This window comes from Nycticebus coucang, chromosome 6 (assembly GCF_027406575.1).
Source record: "Nycticebus coucang isolate mNycCou1 chromosome 6, mNycCou1.pri, whole genome shotgun sequence".
NCBI lineage: Eukaryota > Metazoa > Chordata > Mammalia > Primates > Lorisidae > Nycticebus > Nycticebus coucang.
Window position 1 is genome coordinate 123,637,616 of NC_069785.1, and position 20,429 is coordinate 123,658,044.

At 49.8% G+C, this 20,429-nt stretch overlaps 1 protein-coding gene across 2 annotated transcripts; it reads left to right on the plus strand.

Annotated features, from left to right (window-relative positions):
- Positions 1-4,790: 4,790 nt before the first annotated feature.
- On the plus strand, positions 4,791-15,070 carry C2CD2L (C2CD2 like). Of its 2 annotated transcripts, none has more exons than XM_053595222.1 (14): positions 4,791-5,924; positions 7,860-7,955; positions 8,466-8,585; positions 8,751-8,861; positions 8,955-9,071; positions 9,165-9,276; positions 9,424-9,532; positions 10,216-10,280; positions 10,372-10,499; positions 10,591-10,765; positions 11,484-11,585; positions 11,722-11,858; positions 11,946-12,231; positions 14,010-15,070. In XM_053595222.1, exons 1-14 carry the CDS (start codon positions 5,571-5,573, stop codon positions 14,219-14,221), a joined length of 2,124 nt encoding a protein of 707 aa, XP_053451197.1. In that variant the 5' UTR covers positions 4,791-5,570; the 3' UTR covers positions 14,222-15,070. The 2 variants fall into 2 exon arrangements, with proteins under 2 accessions (XP_053451197.1, XP_053451198.1); XM_053595223.1 differs by having other exon boundaries at positions 4,794-5,924; positions 11,725-11,858.
- The last annotated feature ends 5,359 nt before the right edge of the window (positions 15,071-20,429 follow it).

Here is a 20,429-nt window from a genome sequence, read left to right on the forward strand (position 1 = left end):
GATTTTTTTCCTCCAGGTCACCATGTCTTTTGCTTGGTTCTGTTCGCCTTCAGTTAACAGTTCACCTCACCGACATCTTTATTCTCTTCCATTCCACACTCCTCCCCCCACCCACAGGCTCTTAGGTTTCCATTCCTCAGAGAGGAAATCACCACCAGGGAGTTAAGAAGATCTGACTAGCTTGGCATTTTGTCCATTTTTCTGAATATGGCATGTTCCAGGAGTCAAGAGTAAGGTTAACGCTTTATTTATTTATTTATTTATTTTTTGAGCGTCTCACTTTATTGCCCTTGTGGCATCACAGCTCACAGTAACCTCAAACTCTTGGGCTTAAGCGATTCTCTCGCCTCAGCCTCCGAGGAGCTGGAACTACAGGCGCCGGCCAAGCCACAACGCCCGCTCTTTTAGAGACGAGGTCTCCGGGTCTCGCTCTAGCTCAGGCTGGTCTCTAACTCCTGAGCTCAGGGGATCCCCCACTCCCCACCCCCGGCTCCCAGAGTGCTGGGATTACAGGTGTGAGCCACCGCGCCGGCTTTTATGTTTTTTTTTTTTTTTTTTGAGACAGTCTTTCGCTGTTCCCCAGGCTACAATGTCCTGACCTCAGCCTAGCTCACACCAAACTCAAACTCCTGGGCTCAAGCAATCCTCCTGGCTTAGTTTGGGACTACAGGCACCCGCCACCACAACTGGCGAATTTTCTGTTTTCAGTAGAGATGGGGTCATGCTTTGCTCAGCGAACTTGTGAGTTCTAGCCTCCCAGAGTGCTAGGATTACAGGCGTGAGGCACTGCCCAGCCAGATTGACACTTTTCAAGCCAAAGATAGTCTCTTTTTATCTCTCAAGACCAGGTGTGGCTGGGCGCTTTAGTTGACGCCTGTAATCCCAGCACTTGGGAGGCCAAGGCGGATGGATTGCCTGAGCTCACTGGTTCAAGATCAGCCTGAGCCAGAGTGAGACACCCACCTCCCCCACCTCTAAAAATAGCTGGGCGTTGTGGCCGGCACCCAGCTACTTGGGAGGCGGATGCAAAAGAATTGCTTAAGCCCAGGGGTTTGAGGTTGCTGTGAGCTATGGTAGCACGTACTCAAGGGTGACAAAGTGAGACTCTGTCTCAAAAAAAAAAAAAAAAAAGGGCGGTGCCTGTGGCTCAAAGGAGTAGGGCGCCAGCCCCATATACAGGAGGTGGTGGGTTCAAACCCAGCCCCAGCCAAAAACTGCAAAAAAAAAAAACAAAAAAAAAAAACCCAGGTGTGAAATGTTCTTTCTACTTGAAGATGGCTCTTATTAACAACAAACAGCCCTGCAGATATGTATAAAATACTAAATATATATACATGCATGCATACATAATCTCTGTAATTTACTTGACAGTATTCTACCAAATTTTAGTACTTATTATCCCACTGGTATTGTTTTTTGTGTGTGCCCACATATGCCTCTCCTAGACTGGAAATTCCCTGGAGACAAGTGTTTTCTGTTCCACAGCATGTCCCATGGGGCTAAGAACACACAGATATCGGTGCATAAAACAGCATGACATATAATGAGTTTGAGTCTAAAAGAGGTACTGAGGGCAAAAGGTGCAGATGGAGGGGGCAGTTAGTTCTGACCAGGGAAAGTGAGACAGTCTTGAGGAAGAGTAGTATCTCAAAAGATTTTAGTGGGTGGTAAGGGCTGAAGGACCTTTCAGATAGGGAGAGTGAGATGCCAGAAGCAGGTGGAAAGGAGGAGCTTGTGGGATCCCCATAGCAGGAAGCCTTCAGTTATCTTGTTATCTTCAGTTATCAGGAACATGCTGAGACTCTCTGGAGGTCTGGGAGAAGATCTGTATCTACGATTTCCTTTTTTAAATTGTTATTATTATTTATTGTTGTTGTTGTTGTTACAGTTTGGCCAGGGCTGAGTTTGAACCCACCACCCTTGGCATATGGGGCCGGCACCTACCCAGTGATCCACAGGCGCCGCCCTATTTCCTTTTTTATTAGGAGGCCAATCCTAATGACTCTTCCTTCCCAGCCTGGCACTGGGAAGCTTTGTCTCTTTCTTCTCCAGAGATCATTAGCCCTTCCCACCACTACCCTCCTGCCCTCACGGGAGTAGGAGACATGATCAAAGACAGGACACTAGGGAGTTGTCATCCACATATACATGATACCATCAGAAAATGGGTACTAGGATACTTGTCATATAATCTGAATATTTTGTTCCCATGATGGTAAATGCCCAGTTGATGATCAGACTTACCACAGAGAGAAACAAACACATGACTGTTGACCTTGAAATTTTATGCCTTTCCTGGTAAAAGTTCAAAGCATTTGCCTGAACACTGAAGCAGGCCCTAGAATTCACAAACCAGCTGTCAATGGCTCTGAACTGAGATGCACAACTTCTCTCAGTTAGCCCTGGGTGCCTCCCAATAAGCCAGGCCAATCTACTATTATGTCTGATCACCAAAGCCTATCCCCAAAATGTTTCACACTGCCTAAAAAGACCATTGGACATCTCTGTATAGTGTGGGACTATGACACTTAGAGTGCACTATCTGTGGCTCTGCCCAGGCAGCCGAGTCACCCTTTTTCTTTTCTTTCAACCTCTCCCCTTTCAGTCTAGCAAAAGTTGTTAGCTGAAAGAAGGTCCCAGGTTTTCACATCCCTTTGGAATGACATGGATGATTTTTCTTTTCTGGGTTTTTTTTTTTTTTTTGAGACAGTTTCACTATATCACCCTCCGTAGAGTGCCATGGTGTCTCAGCTCACAGCAACCTCCAACTCTTGGGCTTAAGCGATTCTCTTGCCTTAGCCTCCCAAGTAGCTGGGACTACAGGCACCCGCCACAACACCCAGCTATTTTTTTGTTGCAGTTGTCACTGTTTTTTAGCTGGTTCAGGCTGGGTTTGAACCCGCCACCCTCCGTGCATGTGGCTGGCTCTGTAACCACTGTGCTACAGGCGCTGAGCCAGACATGAATGATTTTTCAAAAGATGGAAACAATATAGAAATTCTTAGTGTACATTTTGAATATTTTCTGCTAGAGTTCTTAAAATTATCAAGAATTTACTGATCCCTACTATGTGCATAGGAGACTCTTAGGTACTGTGAGGAACACAAAGTGATATAACTGCATTGATTGCTCCCAGTGAATCTACTTCAGCATATTTAAAACAACTTATTTGAATATGAGAAGAGAGATTAGTAAGACAAGTACTTTTTTTTTTTCTGTAGAGACAGAGTCTCACTTTATGGCCCTTGGTAGAGTGCCGTGGCCTCACACAGCTCACAGCAACCTCCAACTCTTGGGCTTAAGCGATGCTCTTGCCTCAGCCTCCCGAGTAGCTGGGACTACAGGCGCCCGCCACAACGCCCGGCTATTTTTTTTTGTAGAGACAGAGTCTCACTTTATGGCCCTCGGTAGAGTGCCATGGCCTCACACAGCTCACAGCAGCCTCCAACTCCTGGGCTTAAGCGATTCTCTTGCCTCAGCCTCCCGAGTAGCTGGGACCACAGGCGCCCGCCACAACGCCCGGCTATTTTTTGGTTGCAATTTGGCCGGGGCTGGGTATGAACCCGCCACCCTCGGTATATGGGGCCGGCGCCCTACCGACTGAGCCACAGGCGCCGCCCACGCCCGGCTATTTTTTGGTTGCAGTTTGGCCGGGGCCGGGTTTGAAACCGCCACCCTCGGTATATGGGGCCGGCACCTTACCGACTGAGCCATAGGCGCCGCCCAACAAGTACTTATTTTTTTTTAGAAACAGAGTCTCACTTTATCAACCTCAGTAGAGTGCTTTAGCATCACAGCTTACAGCAACCTCCAACTCTTGGGCTTAGGTGATTCTCTTGGCTCAGCCTCCTGAATAGCTGGGACCACAGGTGCCCGCCACAACACACGGCTATTTTTTGTTACAGTTTGGCTGGGACCGGGTTCGAACCTGCCACCCTCGGTATATGGGGCTGGCGCCCTAGTCACTGAGCCACAGGTGCCGTCCAGTAAAACAAGTACTAACCAGGCCCAGCCCTGCTTAGCTTCCAGCTTCCCATGAGATTGATGAGACTGGCACATTCAGGGTGGTATGGTCCTACACTCTAAGGCAGCTTCCTGATGAATGGAAAAAGCATACATATAAACAACCAGCTAGACCCTAAAGCAGTAAGAAGTAAGTGCTAGAGGTTTAAGTAACAGGTGAAAGACTGGGCAGACTGACAAGGGAGACTCATGTAAAACTGAATTGTGAAGCAGTATCTGGCAGTATAAGACCAAGAGGACCAAGTGCTCAGTGGAGTTGAAGGAGAGGTCTTGCAGGAAATGGGCATTCCTTTGAATACCTTGGTAGGTATTTCCTTCCCTTATTTCCAAGAAGCCATGAAGAGCCCCAGTCCTATGGAGACTGAATCCACTACCTAAACCTAGGAAAAGGAGTGGATCTTGAAGCCAGAGGTTGGGCAGCATACCTACATTTCTTGAGAGCTTGCTGGGCTATCACATATTTGGAGGACAGGGTCCTCTGGACAAATCTATTGATAATCCAGTGCTACCCTGCCAGCTCCCTTCCCATTACCACCACCTCTTCACGTGCTCCATAGGCAGAAGCTGTTACTATGGAAATATATCATTTTAAAAAACAGATCCAGCCCTGACCTGGAATTATCTTCAGAACAAACCGACACTAGCAAGGAGGTTAATGGGCATTTTCCTAGGTCTTAGCTCCAAGAGGAAAGGGAGTGATGGAGGGAATTCAATATTCCTGTCCTATTCTCATCCTCCACTAGCTTCAGGTTCTGTTTTCTCTGTCATCTGAGCCTCTGCCACTCTGTCTGGGAAGGATGTTCTAGGCCTACCTTGGCCAGGGAATGGAATCTGGAAGTTATTGAGCCTGTGGGTGTTGGGAGAAGGGGCGGTGATTTCCACGGGGTCACCTCCTTCTTAACCCCACAGGCGTCCAACCTGCAGAATCTAAGAAGCCTAGGGGAAAGCCGAGGCAGCATCTAAGATAAGTGAAGTTGCTTTTGCTGAGAGCTGAGGTGAGCGGCAGCAGCCCCAGTCCAGGATGAGGCGGAGTAGTCAAAGGTCCCGCCTATTTTCAACCCCGGAACCTCCCACGCTTGCTCCAGCAAAGAAGCCGGGTGCTGGCCCAGCCCCGCCCGGCGCGGGTGCAGCGCCTTTAAGGGCGGGTGGGGGCGGGGCGCCGGCGGTGTTGTCAGTGTCAGCTCTGCGCACGCAGCCCTACCGGAGCCGGTGCCCGCCTGCGGGCCCTTGCATCCCTGCAGGCCAGTCGCCGGCGCCTTGGGAGGAGCCGGGCACTGGCCGGAAACTAACTAGATTCGAACTGCTAATCAAGAGAGGAAGGACCCCGACCGCGGAGACACAGACCCCGGCGTTGAGACCCTAAAGGACCTCCTCTCCCGCTTCTGTGACACCCGTTAGTCCGGGGTACTTAGCCCCAGAGAGCCCCCGAACCCGTGCGCCCACAGCCCCGGGGGAGCCCGCCCCCGCCCCGCGGCCCGCCTGGGCCATGCTCCCCCGGGGCAGCGGCTGAGCTGGAGCCGGGACCAGGACCGGAACCCGCGCGGAGCATGGATCCCGGCTGGTGGCAGCTGGACGTGGGCTGGGCGGCCCTGCTCATCCTCTTCGCCGCCTCGCTGCTCACGGTGTTCGTCTGGCTGCTGCAGTATGCCCGAGGCTTGTGGCTGGCGCGAGCCCGCGGGAACCAGGGCCTGGGACCCGCCTTAGCCGCGGAGCCCGCGGGTTCCCTTCGGGAACTGGGCGTGTGGCGCTCGCTGCTGCGGCTGCGGGCAACTCGGGCCGGCGCCCCTGAGGAGCCAGGCGTCCGGGGCCTCCTGGCGTCGCTCTTCGCTTTCAAGTCTTTCCGGGAGAACTGGCAGCGGGCTTGGGTGCGAGCGCTGAACGAGCAGGCCTGCAGGGACGGGGTGAGTTGGGTGGTCTCTTCAGCCTTTCCTTCCAGGGGAGGGACTGCTCATGCTAGGAGGACCGGATGGGGGTGGGGATCCCCACGGCTTCTCTTCTTTTCCGGGATCAGAGAAAAGGTTGCAGTTGAGGTTGGGGGTTGTAGAAATCCAGTTATGTCCCCAAACCTCTGTTTTTGTGGGCAAGGTACTCTGGCTCCAAACGGCATGCACAAGTTGTTGTTCTCATAGCAACGCTAATCCCTGTGCTTAAGGGCACTTCCGCCTAGCCTGGGCGCTGGTGTGGGGTGAAGAGGAAGACAGGTGCACCTGCAGAAGGAATTTGCCTGGTTCTTATGCCACCACACCCATTTAACATTTCATACCCCAAATCCCTGGTATGGCCAGGCAAATTCTTAAGAAACTTGAATTACCTCCCTACCTGTCATTAACAGCTACAGTAAAACACATCTTCTCCATGCTGCCTGGCAGTGTATTTGTGGACAGGGAAGTGTTCAGGTGAAGATCAGATTGTCAATGTCTTTCCTAGGAGATGAGCTTGGAGCTGCCCCTTGAGGGTCAGTCACAAAGCAGCCCAGCCTACTTCCTCTCATTGCATCTGGCCTCCCAGGAAGTGGGGCAGGAAGCGTGGTCATGGGACCCAGGTAGAGGAGGAGATAAAGGTCTCTCTCTTCTCGGCCTCCCTCCTATCCTGGCCCAGCAGTCTCTTGTGCTCTTGTGGCCCTCACAATCCATCAGCTCCTTGTTCAGAGGATTCTCTGTTTCTAGCTACTATGAATTCAGAGACTTTACCCTGCTAGTTCGTCAGATGTCTGCAAACAGAAGTGGCCACAAGAAATTGCTGTTTCCTTTGCCCAGCTGGCCAGCGAAAGCCAGATGGCATGTGTCAGTTTATACCTTGAACCCACTCCTCCATCCAACTCTTCCTGCACCTTGTCCCTGGGTCAGATGCAACTACCCAGGACAGCTGACTCAGCTGGATATTGGCCTTCCTTGTAGGAGGAGGGGAGATGGAGGTTCCAGGCATCCATTTTACCATCTTCTTTGACCTAGCCTTTGAATGAGACAGTTGCCAGAGCAGAGAAATTGGCTTCTCCTGGTTTGCCAGGCAAATGAGCCCTGTGGATTTGTTTCTTCTGTCTCAAGACCCAGGGAAGTGTTCCTAGCTCAGTCTGTGCCCCCTCCTCAATTCTTTTTCCCATCCTGTTCCCCAAATGAGGCTGCAGTAGGTTGTTTCCACTACTGTGGAAGAATTAGGAAGCAGCTCCCAAGATCTAAGCTAAGCAGCTTTCTGCTCCCTAATACCATTCTGCTGTCTGCCTTGAGGAATTAGCAAGGCCCCTGGACTCTCGAGCTCTTTCAGCTTGTGTCTCTTCTTAGTCCCTCTGGTAAAGTTCCCCCAAGGCCATGCTGAGCTAGTCTTCATCTCCAAGAGTATGGATACTCTTGAGCCTCCACATACAATTTATTTGGAAGAAGGCTTAGCCTCATTTCTCCATCACTTACCTTGCAATAAGTGGACCATTGCCTTTACCTTTAGCTCAGCCCTTTCTCTCTGCCAAGCTATTATGTGTAGGTGGCAACGAACACCTTAACTTTTTTCTGTGTGTGCCTTGCTTAAGTCTAGGGTTGGGGAGAAGGGAAAGGGGGGAGAAGACGAAAGAGACTCTAGGTATTCCAGGAGGAATCCAGGGTCTTCAGTCCAAGGTGATCTAGTCTTTGAGGTAGACTAGTCCTCAGTTCTCAGTGACTCCTGGCAGCAGTAGGCCCCTGGAGAGACAGGATTTGAGGGGAACACCTCCTATTCTAAAGCCCTGAGCCAAGGAGGGCCAGTAGCCAGCCTGCAGCTGAGGCTTCTGCAGTGCCAGGGCCCAGCCAACAACTGATCAGGCCAGCCCTGTGGGGAGACCTGATCCTGTGCCCATATTACTTCTTCAGAGCTCCATCCAAATCGCCTTTGAGGAGGTGCCCCAACTTCCACCCAGAGCCAGCATTGGTCACGTGACCTGCGTAGACCAGTCAGAACGCACCATGGTAAGGGTCTGTGGGCACTGCCCTCTTTGGGGCATGAGGGGGGCTGACCCCACGAGTTAGTTCCTTTTGAAACATAGCTTTGCTCTGTCGCCCCTGGATCAAATGCAGTGGTATCATTGTTGCTCACTGTAACCTCAAACTCCTCGGCTCAAGCATTTCTCCTGCCTCAGCTTCCCAGAGTACTAGAATTAAAGGCATGAGCCACCACATCAGCCTTGTGTGGGGCTTCTTAACTTGGAGTTTGTGAATGCCTTAGGGAATCTAAAGATTGGCTTCCAGAGGTCTGAGAATCACACTGAAAGTATGTGCAAAATGTTGTACATTTGTATATCTACATTTTTCTGGGGAGAGAAAAGACTTTTATGATTCTTTTAGGGATTTATAACCCCCAAAAGGTGAAGTCTCAAGGAAAACCAAAGTGCAAAGGTGGGGGGGGTGTCTGCTGAACCGTTATAGAGCAACACAAACTAGTGTCCTTCCTCTGCACCTGCCCCTGTGCCCCTGTCTCAGGTGCTGCATTGCCAGCTCTCTGCTGAGGAGGTTCGGTTCCCAGTCTCTGTGACCCAGCAGTCCCCCGCTGCTGTCTCCATGGAGACATACCACGTCACTCTGACACTGCCACCAACACAGGTAGAAGGGGAGGTGGGAAACTGAGTTGGGCAGGGGGTGGTTCAATTGGCTTTTTCCATTTGGTTCTTCTTTGGGAAGAATTCAGGAAGGGATGGTCCTGGTGGGGGGTTGAGAGTCACTGAAGAGTGGGGCAATCCAACACAGCTTCTTTGTCCTTGTTTGCAGTTGGAAGTCAACCTGGAGGAAATCCCTGGTGAGGGGCTGCTGGTATCCTGGGCCTTCACTGATCGCCCAGATCTTAGCCTGACAGTGCTTCCCAAGTTGCAGACCAGGGAGGTAAGGAACAGAACTGCAGAGAAGAGGCAGAGCAGGGAGAGGAGGCAGAGCTGGGAGCTCCACCTCTTTGCTGTCCTCTTCTCCTCCCTGCAGAGAGATGAGGAACAAGTTGAGCTCTCTACAATTGAGGAACTGATCAAAGATGCCATAGTCAGCACCCAGCCAGCTATGATGGTCAACCTCAGGGCTTGCTCTGCCCCGGGAGGCCTGGTGAGTAGGCACCCAGAGAAGAAGATTGGCATGCAGTCTGTCCCAGGGTACTGTGTCAGCATTCTTGTCCTGTTTATATCCTTCTGCTCTTAGGTACCCAGTGAGAAGCCACATTTGATGCCCCAGGCCCAGCCAGTCATCCCCAGACCTACCCGGTTATTCCTGCGGCAGCTTCGAGCATCTCACCTGGGAAGTGAGCTGGAAGGTGAGAGCTAGAGGCAGCTGCGAACAGTCAAGGCTTTGGTTGCAGACATTCCCTGCCCCTCTGCCAAGCATTCAGCCTGTCTATTTGTCAGTGGCTTCCCATTCTCATCTTTGATCTGAGCATCTTCTGACTTCTGGTTCCTCACAGGCACTGAGGAACTGTGCTGTGTAGCTGAACTCGACAACCCCATGCAACAGAAGTGGACTAAGCCCACGAGGGCTGGTCCCGAGGTGGAGTGGACGGAAGACCTGGTGCTGTAAGGAGTGACCCCACCCTCACCCCTGCTCCATGGGCAGACTGAGAAACGCTTCCAGCACATCCCTGGCATGAATCAGCTATGTTTCCAGTAGCCCTTGGTGTGAGCCCCTATTGTATGCCAGGCCCTAGCCTACATCTTGGGAATACAAACATGACCGAGATATAGCCCCTACCCCAGGTTAGTCTCAGACTTGAGGCTGAGATAGATGTACACAAAGAAGATGGTACAACTGCTCCAGTGGAGGTTTATGTAAGGTGCCATGGGAGTGCTCAGATGGGGGAGATTAATTCCCTTGGGGCAATAAGGATCAGAGTAGGCTTCGTGGAGGAGGTAGTATTTAAACTGCACCTTAGAGCAACAGTAGGGTTTCAGTAGAGTTTGAAAGCATTCTCAGCAGAGAGAACAACATGAGCAAATGAAAGAGGCTTGTGCAGACTGAGACTGGCAGGACAGGTGGAGCAGGGACAGGGAGGATTTGAATGCCCAGCTGAGGAATGCAGTCTCCACTCAAGCCCTGTCCTGTTCTCTTAGGAAGAGAGTATTTGGATGGCAGGATAATCTGATTGGAGCATGTGTACCATCTTATTTATATACATCTTTCTCTTTCTGGCCTGTGATTGACTCAAGAGTGGGTTCAGTTTGCTAATCTCCCTTTCCACCCCATCTGCTCTTCTCCACAGGGATCTGGGCCCCCAGAGCCGGGAACTGACTCTCAAAGTACTGAGGGGCAGCAGCTGTGGAGATAGTGAGTGTGAGGCAGGAAGGGAGGACCTCTGGGTGGGTGCTGAGCAGGGCCTGGTCATGGGCCCAGGTCACAGTGCCACCCCTTTCCCCAGCTGAACTCCTGGGCCAGGCCACACTGCCTGTGGGGTCTCCCTCCAGACCACTGTCTCGAAGACAGGTGTGCCCACTCGCTCCAGGGCCAGGGAAAGCTCTGGCACCAGCAGCCACCATGGCAGTGGAGGTGAGAAGCTGACCCCTGCGGGGACATGGGAGGACACAGGGGATGGACAGTCTCTGAGGCCTTGCCTCTTTGCTCTCTCATCACTGGGCAGCTGCAGTATGAGGAAGGCTCCCCCCGGAACCTGGGCACTCCCACCCCCTCTACTCCACGCCCCAGCATCACACCTACCAAGAAGATCGAGCTGGACCGGACTATCATGCCCGATGGCACCATTGTCACCACAGTCACCACCGTCCAGTCCCGGCCTCGTATAGATGGCAAATTAGGTAAAGGGGAGAAGCCTGTGATCCCAGCTCTAGCCAGGGCCCCTGACTACAGACCCATGGCAAGACAAGGAAAGGGGACGGAAAGTCCTAATTCCACCTCACCCTGTTTTTGCACATTCCATTCCAGTCCTCCCACATCTTTCTCCCTAATCATTGTATCTCTCACACTTCCCCTTACTTCCTGCCATGTCCCCAGCTAGTCCTCTCACCCTTCAATCTGGGATCTACCTGCCTCTCACTCACCCAGGACTCATGTACTTTCACCTGCCCAAGTCCCTCTCTGTCTTTTCACAGGTCTGCTTCCTTCCCTGTCTCCAGCCTCAACCGGTTAATTGTCTCTCCCTCTACCCTCAAGTCTCCAGCACCCTGTGGGGTCCTCCAACAAACCTAGAGGCTTCTGTGGCATTTCTCCCACACTCAGTGGCCCTCTATCACACTTCCTTCATCTCTGGGGGCCCCATGGAATTGCCTCTACCTCCAGGGTGTCCCCTCCTCCTCTGCACACTTTCCATACTTCCATGGCACCTCCCAACACTCCCATTGGCTCCAGTGGTGTCTTTTCATTCCCATGGCATCTTCTTAATCATCCTTGTGATTAATCACCTCTTAATCATCTTTGCCCTTTCAGTTACCCAAGTCTGCATCTTGATAAAGATAGTAGGGGTGGGAGCCACTAAAAAAGCACCTCCCAGCTCACTGACCCTCCCCCACCCACCAGACTCCCCCTCCCGCTCCCCGTCCAAGGTGGAGGTGACCGAGAAGACAACAACTGTGCTGAGTGAGAGCAGTGGCCCCAGCAATACCTCCCACAGCAGCAGCCGTGAGTGGGGAATGGGGACGTGTGAGTGTGAGCTGGCCCTGGTGCACCAGAGTCAAAATCCACTTTGGGCGGGCAGGGTAGGATGAGTTCAAATCCAAGAGGGAGGCAGGGAGAGGTCAGGTTATCCATCCTCCAGCAGGGGAAAGCCAGCTTTCCAACGGCTTGGACCCTGTAGCAGAGACAGCGATTCGCCAGCTGACTGAGCCCAGCGGGCGGGCAGCCAAGAAGACACCCACCAAGCGCAGCACTCTCATCATCTCTGGCGTTTCCAAGGTAACGGGGCTCTGGAGAGAGGAGCTGGGATAGGGAGAAAGCCCTAATGGGTCACTTCTGCCCATTAAAACTTGTCCCTCCTGCCAGGTGCCCATTGCTCAGGACGAGTTGGCACTATCCCTGGGCTATGCGGCATCCCTGGAAGCCTCCGTGCAGGATGACACAGGGACCAGAGGAGGTCCTGCTTCACCTCCCTCAGACCCACCAGCCATGTCCCCCGGACCCCTAGATGCCCTCTCCAGTCCCACAAGTGTCCAGGAAGCAGATGAGACAACACGTTCCGACATTTCTGAGAGACCATCCGTCGATGACATTGAGTCGGAAACAGGGTCCACTGGTGCCCTGGAGACCCGCAGCCTCAAGGATCACAAAGGTGGGATATGTTGGCAGGATGCCTCCCACCTTTTTTATACCCAGGCCCTATCGGACACTTAGGGACATGTGACCCTTGAGTCAACTTGCTTTCTCCTTACTCCTCGAAGAGATCTCCAGAGTTCTTAGCCTGTTTCAACCAAGCTAGAGTAGCGAAAGGAACTTTGTGCCTTGATTTCTGGTCTGGAACTGGCAAGCTTTGGTGATAGGAAGGGATGCAAATGGTTTCCCTTTTCCTCTATTTTCTTTCTTCCTGAGTCTTCCTCCCTCTTTTTTTTTTTTTTTTTGCAGTTTTGGCCAAAGCTGGGTTTGAACCCGCCATCCCTGGTATATGGGGCTGACGCCCTACACCTTGAGCCACAGGCTCCACCCTTTTTTTTTTTTTTTGAGACAGAGGCTCACTTTGTTGCCCTTGGTGGAGGGCCATGGCATCACAGCTCACCACAGCAACCTCCAGCTTTTGGGCTTAGGCAATTCTCTTGCTTCAGCCTCCCAAGTAGCTGGGACTATGGGCACCCACAACAACACCCGGCTATTTTTGCAGTTTGGCTGGGGCTGGGTTCAAACCTGCCACCCTCGGTATATGGGGCTGGCGCCCTACCCACTGAGTCCCAGGCACTGCCTGTTTTTTTTTGTTTTTTTTTTTTTTTTGAAACAGAGTCTCATTCTATTGCCTGGACTAGAGTACAGTGGCATCATCATAGGTCACAGCAACCTCAAACTCCTGAGTTCAAGCAATCTTCATGCCTTAGCCTCCTGAGTATCTGGGACTACAGGAAAATGCCACCATGCCTGGCTCAAACTTCTTCCCTTTCTGTCCTTATCCTCTTCCCTATAAGAAATCTTACTGCAGGCCAACCCGCTGACATGGCATAGGCTGTGACAGCTGTGGTATTCTAACTTAAAAGGATGAGGGTATTGCCCCCCACAACATCTTCATCCCTCTACTAATGAGTTGATCAACCAGTCTATGATATGAGCCCACATCACTTTTTGGGATAATGAGATTCCTATGTCCAAGACCTGCTGGGTAAGTACGTTCCTCATTATACTGGTTCTGAATTTACCTTTTGAAGATTCCAAACACACTGCTTCCTGCTCACAATACGGAATTCAATAAACAAGCCTGTCAGGGGCAGTGCCTGTGGTTCAGTGGGTAGGGCGCTGGCCCCATATACTGAGGGTGGCAGGTTCAGACCCCAGCCCAGCCAGCTAAAACAGCAGTGGTAACTGCAACAAAAAATAGCTGGGTGTTATGGTGAGCGCCTGTAGTCCCAGCTTTTCCAGAGGCTGAGGCAAGAGAATCGCTTAAGCCCAAGAGTTGGAGGTTGCTGTGAGCTGTGACGCCACAGCACTCTACCAAGGGCGACATAGTGAGAGTCTGTCTCAGAAAAAATAAAAAAATAAGTCTGTCAGCCCACTTTTCCCTTCATGATGTGTAGGCTTTTGGGGACATCCTATGCTTAGCCTTTCTTTGTCTTCCCATAGGAAAGAGGCCCAATGCCAGCCTGTCCTCACAGAGTAGCTGGCCCCATGACATTCCTTTTTTTGGCAGTCAGGGTGTACACAGAATGCCATTTGTGTGTACTACGATTTTTTCCTCGGGAAGGATAAAAAGCACATGTTTGTTTCTACTTCCTTTCCTGAGGAAGTCTGGCTTCTGGGCCAAGGGACTGAGTCTGTTGTCCATCTTCCATTCCTCTATGATGGGTCGTTTCTCTGCCCACTACCCCACCCTTTGCCCCTCTCTCTGCCTCAGCTTCCCCTCTTCCCCTGCAGTGAGTTTCCTGCGCAGTGGCACTAAGCTCATCTTCCGCCGGAGGCCTCGACAGAAGGAAGCTGGTCTGAGCCAATCACACGATGACCTCTCCAACACAACGGCCACACCCAGTGTCCGAAAGAAGGCCGGCAGCTTTTCTCGCCGCCTTATCAAGCGCTTTTCCTTCAAATCCAAACCGAAGGCCAATGGCAACCCTAGCCCCCAGCTCTGAGGGCCCTCCTTACCTCCCGAGCTAGGAGAGGGCAAGAGTTCTGTCAGTCCATTCCCCACATCCCCTTCCATACCCCTTCCTGGATTCTCAGTGTGTGGGCCAGGAAAGCCCACTGGGTTCCAGGAAGCCCTGTCCACCCTGGGCCATGGGGCTGACTGGAAGGGTACTTGCAACGGGAAGCATGTGAGGTGGGCACCTGTTGCAGAGGACATGGAAGAGGGAGTTGGTGGCTGGCAGTAAGAGAAGGGCTCTGTCCTGGCACGTGTGGCATTCCTCAGCGTTTGCCTCTTGCTGACACTGGCCCCTGAGGGGAGTCCCAGGGTGCTCAGCTCCTCAGCTGATCCTCTCTCCCTTATTTATTCTCTTTTCTATTTATATATGTGGTCTAGGACCCTCAGTGAACAGACGATAGAGGGCATCTCTCCCAGGTGACCCTTCTTTTCCATCCCACACCTCCCTCAGGTCTCCACTCAGACCAGCACCAGTGTCTGCCTCTGAGGACATTGCAGCTCATAGAAAGCGGGGCTGGTGCCCAGGATGGGGGGCAGGTACTCCCCACCTCCCTGCCTGTGCTTCTGCTCCTCACCCCTCCCTCCTCTTTTATTACCGTTTTTTGTACTTGATGCCTTCTCTGTGAGCAGTGGCTCTGCTGGAAGGAGGGAGCCGGAAGCCTGGTGGGAAGCCTTCCCCAGAGAGATGGCTTTACTGGCTTTATATAAAGGCTGTGTGATGATGGAGCGAGAGCAAGGCTGCACCTCTGTATGTTGGGAGATGATGATGATGATGATGTCCATTGCTGTGTGATGGCTTGGAATTTAATTTATTAAATTAAAGTCAAATTGGAGTTTATAAACTGAACAACTGGTTATCCTTTACAAGGCAAATTGATGGTGTGGAGGACAGTGAGTCTGCTAAGGTTCCTAAAGAAGAGACATGTAGAGAGAGGCTGGGAGAGATGAGGGTCTCTGAATGATTAAGTTATACCAGAAACTTCAATCGACTAGTACAGGCATCTTTATTCCCCTTTCCGAAACAGGCTGCTCCTTCCAGGATATAATTAGAGTTCAGAGCATGGACTTTGAAACTAGGCTCCCTGCCTGGGTTTGAGTTTTGGCTCCACTAATTACCTGTGTGACCTTGGGCAATTAAATAACCTCTGAGTGCCTCAGTTTTCTCATTTGTAAAATGGGAACTGTGCTACCTTTAGCTGTCATTTGGTTGTGGGTGAGAAATAAGTGAGTAAAGTTCTTATAACTCTACAATGTTGTCAGTGCTGAAGAACTTAACTATTGCCTCAGAAGAGAGGAAGGGGAGGCTGTACGCAGTGGCTCACGCCTGAAACCTAGCACTCTGGGAGGCCCAGGTGTATGGATTGCCTAAGCTCAGGAGTTCAAAATAGTCAGGTGTAGTGGTGGGATACTGTAGATACTCCAGAGACTGAGGCAAGAGGATCATTTGAGCCCAAGAGTTTGAGGCTGCTGTGAGATCCAATGCCATAGCACTCTACCCAGGGTGACAGAGTGAGACTCTGTCTCTAAATAAATAAATAAACAAACAGGAAGGGGGAAATCTTAAGACTGTTTCATCATAATAAAATGTTTTTCATTCCTAAATGTGAGCACGTTTCAGGGAGTTACACACACCAGCAAACTCTGTGTCCCCGGTTCCTGTCCTCTGGGACCTTGCTTACATACAGGGCTTGGACCAGGTGAGCTGCAGCAAGATGTCAGACAGAGCACAGGACAAAAAAGCAGGAAGACTGAGTTAGCCACAAACACACCAAATGACCTTGAGCAGGCTACTTCTCTTTTCTGGACCTCAACTTCCTCATCTCTAAAATAAAGGTGACCTGGATAAAGGTCACTTCTAGCCTTAACATTCTATGACTTAGCTACATCACAGTGGGGTTAGGGCACATCTTTGGGTAGAAAGCACGTGGAAATTGTTATTATTTTCCATGCTCCTATCCATCCCAGTTATAGAATATGTAATTTTTTATATTATTATTTCAATAGATTTAGGGGGAATAAGTTTTTTTGTTATATGGATGAATTGTACAATTCTGAAGTCAAGGCTTATCATGTATCTGTCACCAGAACAGTGTATATTTTACCTGATAATTTTTTTTTTTTTGTAGAGACAGAGTTTCACTTTATAGCCCTTGGTAGAGTGCCATGGCATCACACAGCTCACAGCAACCTCCAACTCCTGGGCTTAGGCGATTCTCCTGCCTCAGCCTCCCGAGTAGCTGGGACTACAGGCGCCCGCCACAACGCCCAGCTATTTTTTTGTTGCAGTTTGGCCGGGGCTGGGTTTGAACCCGCCACCCTCGGTATATGGGGCTGGCGCCCTGCTCACTGAGCCACAGGCGCCGCCCATACCTGATAATTTTTTATCCTTCCCCCTCCTCCTCGCCTTCCTTCTTAGTTTGCAATGTCCCTTATGCCATTTTCTGGCTATATACAGTATACCCATCATTTAGCTCCCACTTATAAGTGAGAACATATGGTATTTGTTTTTCTATTCCTGAAATGCTTTACTTGGGATAGTGGTCTTCAGGTTCAACATGCTGAAAAAGACATTTCGTTTCTTTTTATGGCTGAGTAGTACTCCATGGTATATATGTTTATATGTGTTCTTTACTAATCAGTTAATGGGCACTTAGGTTAATTCTGAATATGAAGTATTTAGAAAGAATGAAAACATTAAGATATTTTTCAAGCTGTGTCTCCTAAGAAATGCAACTCCTGGGCAGCGCCTGTGGCTCAGTTGGTAAGGCACCGGCCCCATATACTGAGGGTGGCGGGTTCAAACCCGGCCCTGGCCAAACTGCAACCAAAAAAAAAAAAATAGCTGGGCGTTGTGGTGGGTGCCTGTAGTCCCAGCTACTTGGGAGGCTGAGGCAAGAGAATCGCTTAAGCCCAGGAGTTGGAGGTTGCTGTGAGCTGTGTGAGGCCACGGCACTCTACCGAGGGCCATAAAGTGAGACTCTGTCTCTACAAAAAAAAAAAAAAAAGAAATGCAACTCTTAGTGGCTCACAGAGAAGTGGTTTGTTATTTTTTTGCCAATAGGACAAAACAGCCAAACACACTAAGCTTATAATTTCATCGGAAATTTTTTGATGGGAGAGCAGGTATTCAGATTCCTGCTATACCTTGGGATCGTGTAGAATGTACTGAGCTGCCCAGAGTTCAGTGGAATCACATGTTTTAAACTGAAGAAAAGCCTAATCAGGTTTCAAAAATAAGGATTTTTTAATGAATGAAAAAATACAATACAATTTTATCAATCCATTTCACATTTTCAGAAAAGAGCCACAGCTTTTTTTTTTTTTTTGTAGAGACAGAGTCTCACTTTATGGCCCTCGGTAGAGTGCCGTGGCCTCACACAGCTCACAGCAACCTCCAACTCCTGGCTTAAGCGATTCTCTTGCCTCAGCCTCCCGAGTAGCTGGGACTACAGGCGCCCGCCACAAAGCCCGGCTATTTTTTGGTTGCAGTTTGGCCGGGGCCGGGTTTGAACCCGCCACCCTCGGTATATGGGGCCGGCGCCTTACGGACTGAGCCACAGGCGCCGCCCAGAGCCACAGCTTTTAATAAGCATGAGTTACGCTTTAAATTTTTGTGGCAGCTTTTGAAGAACAGATCTCAAGATATTTTTGAATTATCCAGCCAAAATTGTAGCTTATTTTCAAGAGAAGCAGATTGAGATAGAAGTAAACTATGCTAGACAGTGTGACGCTGCCTTAAATTTTGGAAACATACTGTGGCTCTCAGAGCAATTCTAAAATTTCTGCTCTGTAACCTATGTTTCAGTTTACACAGTTCTGTGAATGAACTTTTTCTTCACGAAATTGCTAGAATAAAGCTAAGTGTCATTTTCAGTGATGTAAATCTGAATGAGATTGGCATTTCATAAAATACTATGATAGCTATGTACTCTTACATGATTAAAGTTGGTAAAATACATTTTGTTACTTTTGAATTTTATTTACTTATTTATTTAGACAGTCATTCTGTTGCCCTTGGGAGAGTTCTGTGGTGTCACAGCTCACAGCAACCTCAAATTCTTGGTTTCAAGCGATCCTCTTACCTCAGTTTTCCATTTTTAGTAGAGATGAGGTCTTGCTCTTGCTCAGGTTGGTCTTGAACTCGTGAGATCAAGCAATTCACCCACCTTGGCCTCCCAGAGTGCTAGGATTACAGGCATAAGCCGCTGCGTCTAGCCCTAAATTATTTTTTATTTATCTATTTTTTTTTTTTTTTTGTAGGGACAGAGTCTCACTTTATCGCCCTTGGTAGAGTGTCGTGGCATCACAGCTCACAGCAACCTCCAGCTCCTGGACTTAGGTGATTCTCTTGCCTCAGCCTCCCCAGCAGCTAGGACTACAGGTGCCCGCCACAACACCCAGCTATTTTTTGTTGCAGTTTGGCTGGGGCTGGGTCTGAACCCGCCACCCTCGGCATATGGGGTCAGCGCCCCATTCACTGAGCCACAGGTGCTGCCCTTTCTATTTTTTTAGAGACAGAGTCTCACTGTTGCCCTTGGTAGAGTGCCATGGAATCACAGCTCACAGCAACCTCCAGCTCTTGGGCTTAGGCCATTCTCTTGCCTCAGCCTCTTGAGTACCTGGGACTATAGGTGCCTGCCACAACACCTGGCTATTTTTTTTGTTGCAGTTTGGCCAGGGCTGGGTTCAAACCCACCACCCTTGGTATATGGGGCCAGCAACCCACCCACTGAGCCACAGGCTCCCCCCACCTTGAATTATTTTTAAAACCCTATTTTAAAATAGGGACCAAGGTATAATTCACTGTTGTTAGAAACAAAATTCATGTACAAATATGTTATTACTTTTAGTGGCATCTTTAAATGCATTTTATTTATATTGAACATTCTCTACACTTGGTCTTAGCCCAAAGCCTGAGCAACAATTTTTAAATGTGTTTTCTAATTATACAAATTATATAGATTTGATTTTAGGTTAGAAAAATACAGAAAACTATAATAATGCAATAAAATATTAATCCTAACTAACTTTATTTATTTATTTTTGTAGAGACAGAGTCTCACTTTATGGCTCTCGGAGAGTGCCATGGCATCACACAGCTCACAGCAACCTCCAACTCCTGGGCTTAAGCAATTCACTTGCCTCAGCCTCCCAAATAGCTGGGACTACAGGCGCCCACCACAACGCCCAGCTATTTTTTGGTTGCAGTTCAGCCGGGGCGGGTTTGAACCCGCCACCCTCGGTATATGGGGCCGGCGCCGCCCCTAACTAACTTTATTAAGGCACATAATTTATTTAACAAATATGCCTTGAGGCTAGGCATCGTGGCTTATGCCTGTAATCCTAGCGCCCTGGAAGGTGAAGTGTGAGGACCCCTTGAGCTGAGGAGTTCAAGACCATCCTGAGCAAGAGTGACACCTGGTCTCTACTAAAAAAATAGAAAATTGTTTTTTACTTTTGGGAGCCTGAAGTTCCAGCTACTCCAAAGGCTTGACCCCAGGAGTTCCATGTTGCCGTGAGCTGGGCTGACACCATGGCACTCTAGTCCCTGGTGGCAGAGTGAGAGTAGGTCTTCAAAAAACAAACAAAAGACAAAAATATTTTGTCTTGAACTATTTCTTAGTTTTAGACACTGGCCTAAGTGATGAGATAATAAAGGTAAAGAATATAAATACAATCTCTGTCCGACAAATACAATGTGATAGAGCTGTATTGGGAAATTTCAGGAAAGGGATATCTAGGAAGACTTAGAAAAAGAAGTACCTAAACTAAGACTGTAAGAACCAGTAGGAATCAGTCAAGTAAATGTGAGAAGAGAAAGAGAAGGTTATTCCAGGTGAAGCAAAACAAGTTCAAGGCTTGAGAGGTAAAAGGCAGTTAAGTGTGGTAGAAACGCTGAAAGAGATTTGGGGCTGGAAAACAGGATTAATCAGGTTGAGAATGACTCAAAGCACAGTTGAAGGACGAAGAGAGGGCCCAGATACGGAAGGGTCTAGAAAGCCTCAGTGCGGTTTTAGGGCTTTATCCTAAGGGCAACAAAAATCCTTTGAGTTGTTTAAAGCTGGTGGCCAGGCGTGGTGGGGTGAATTGCCCTGAGCTCACAGGTTCGAGACCAGCCTGAGCAGGAGCAGGAGCAAGACACCCCCGCACCTCGTCTCTAAGAATAGCCGGGCGTTGTGTTGGGCGCCTCTAGTACC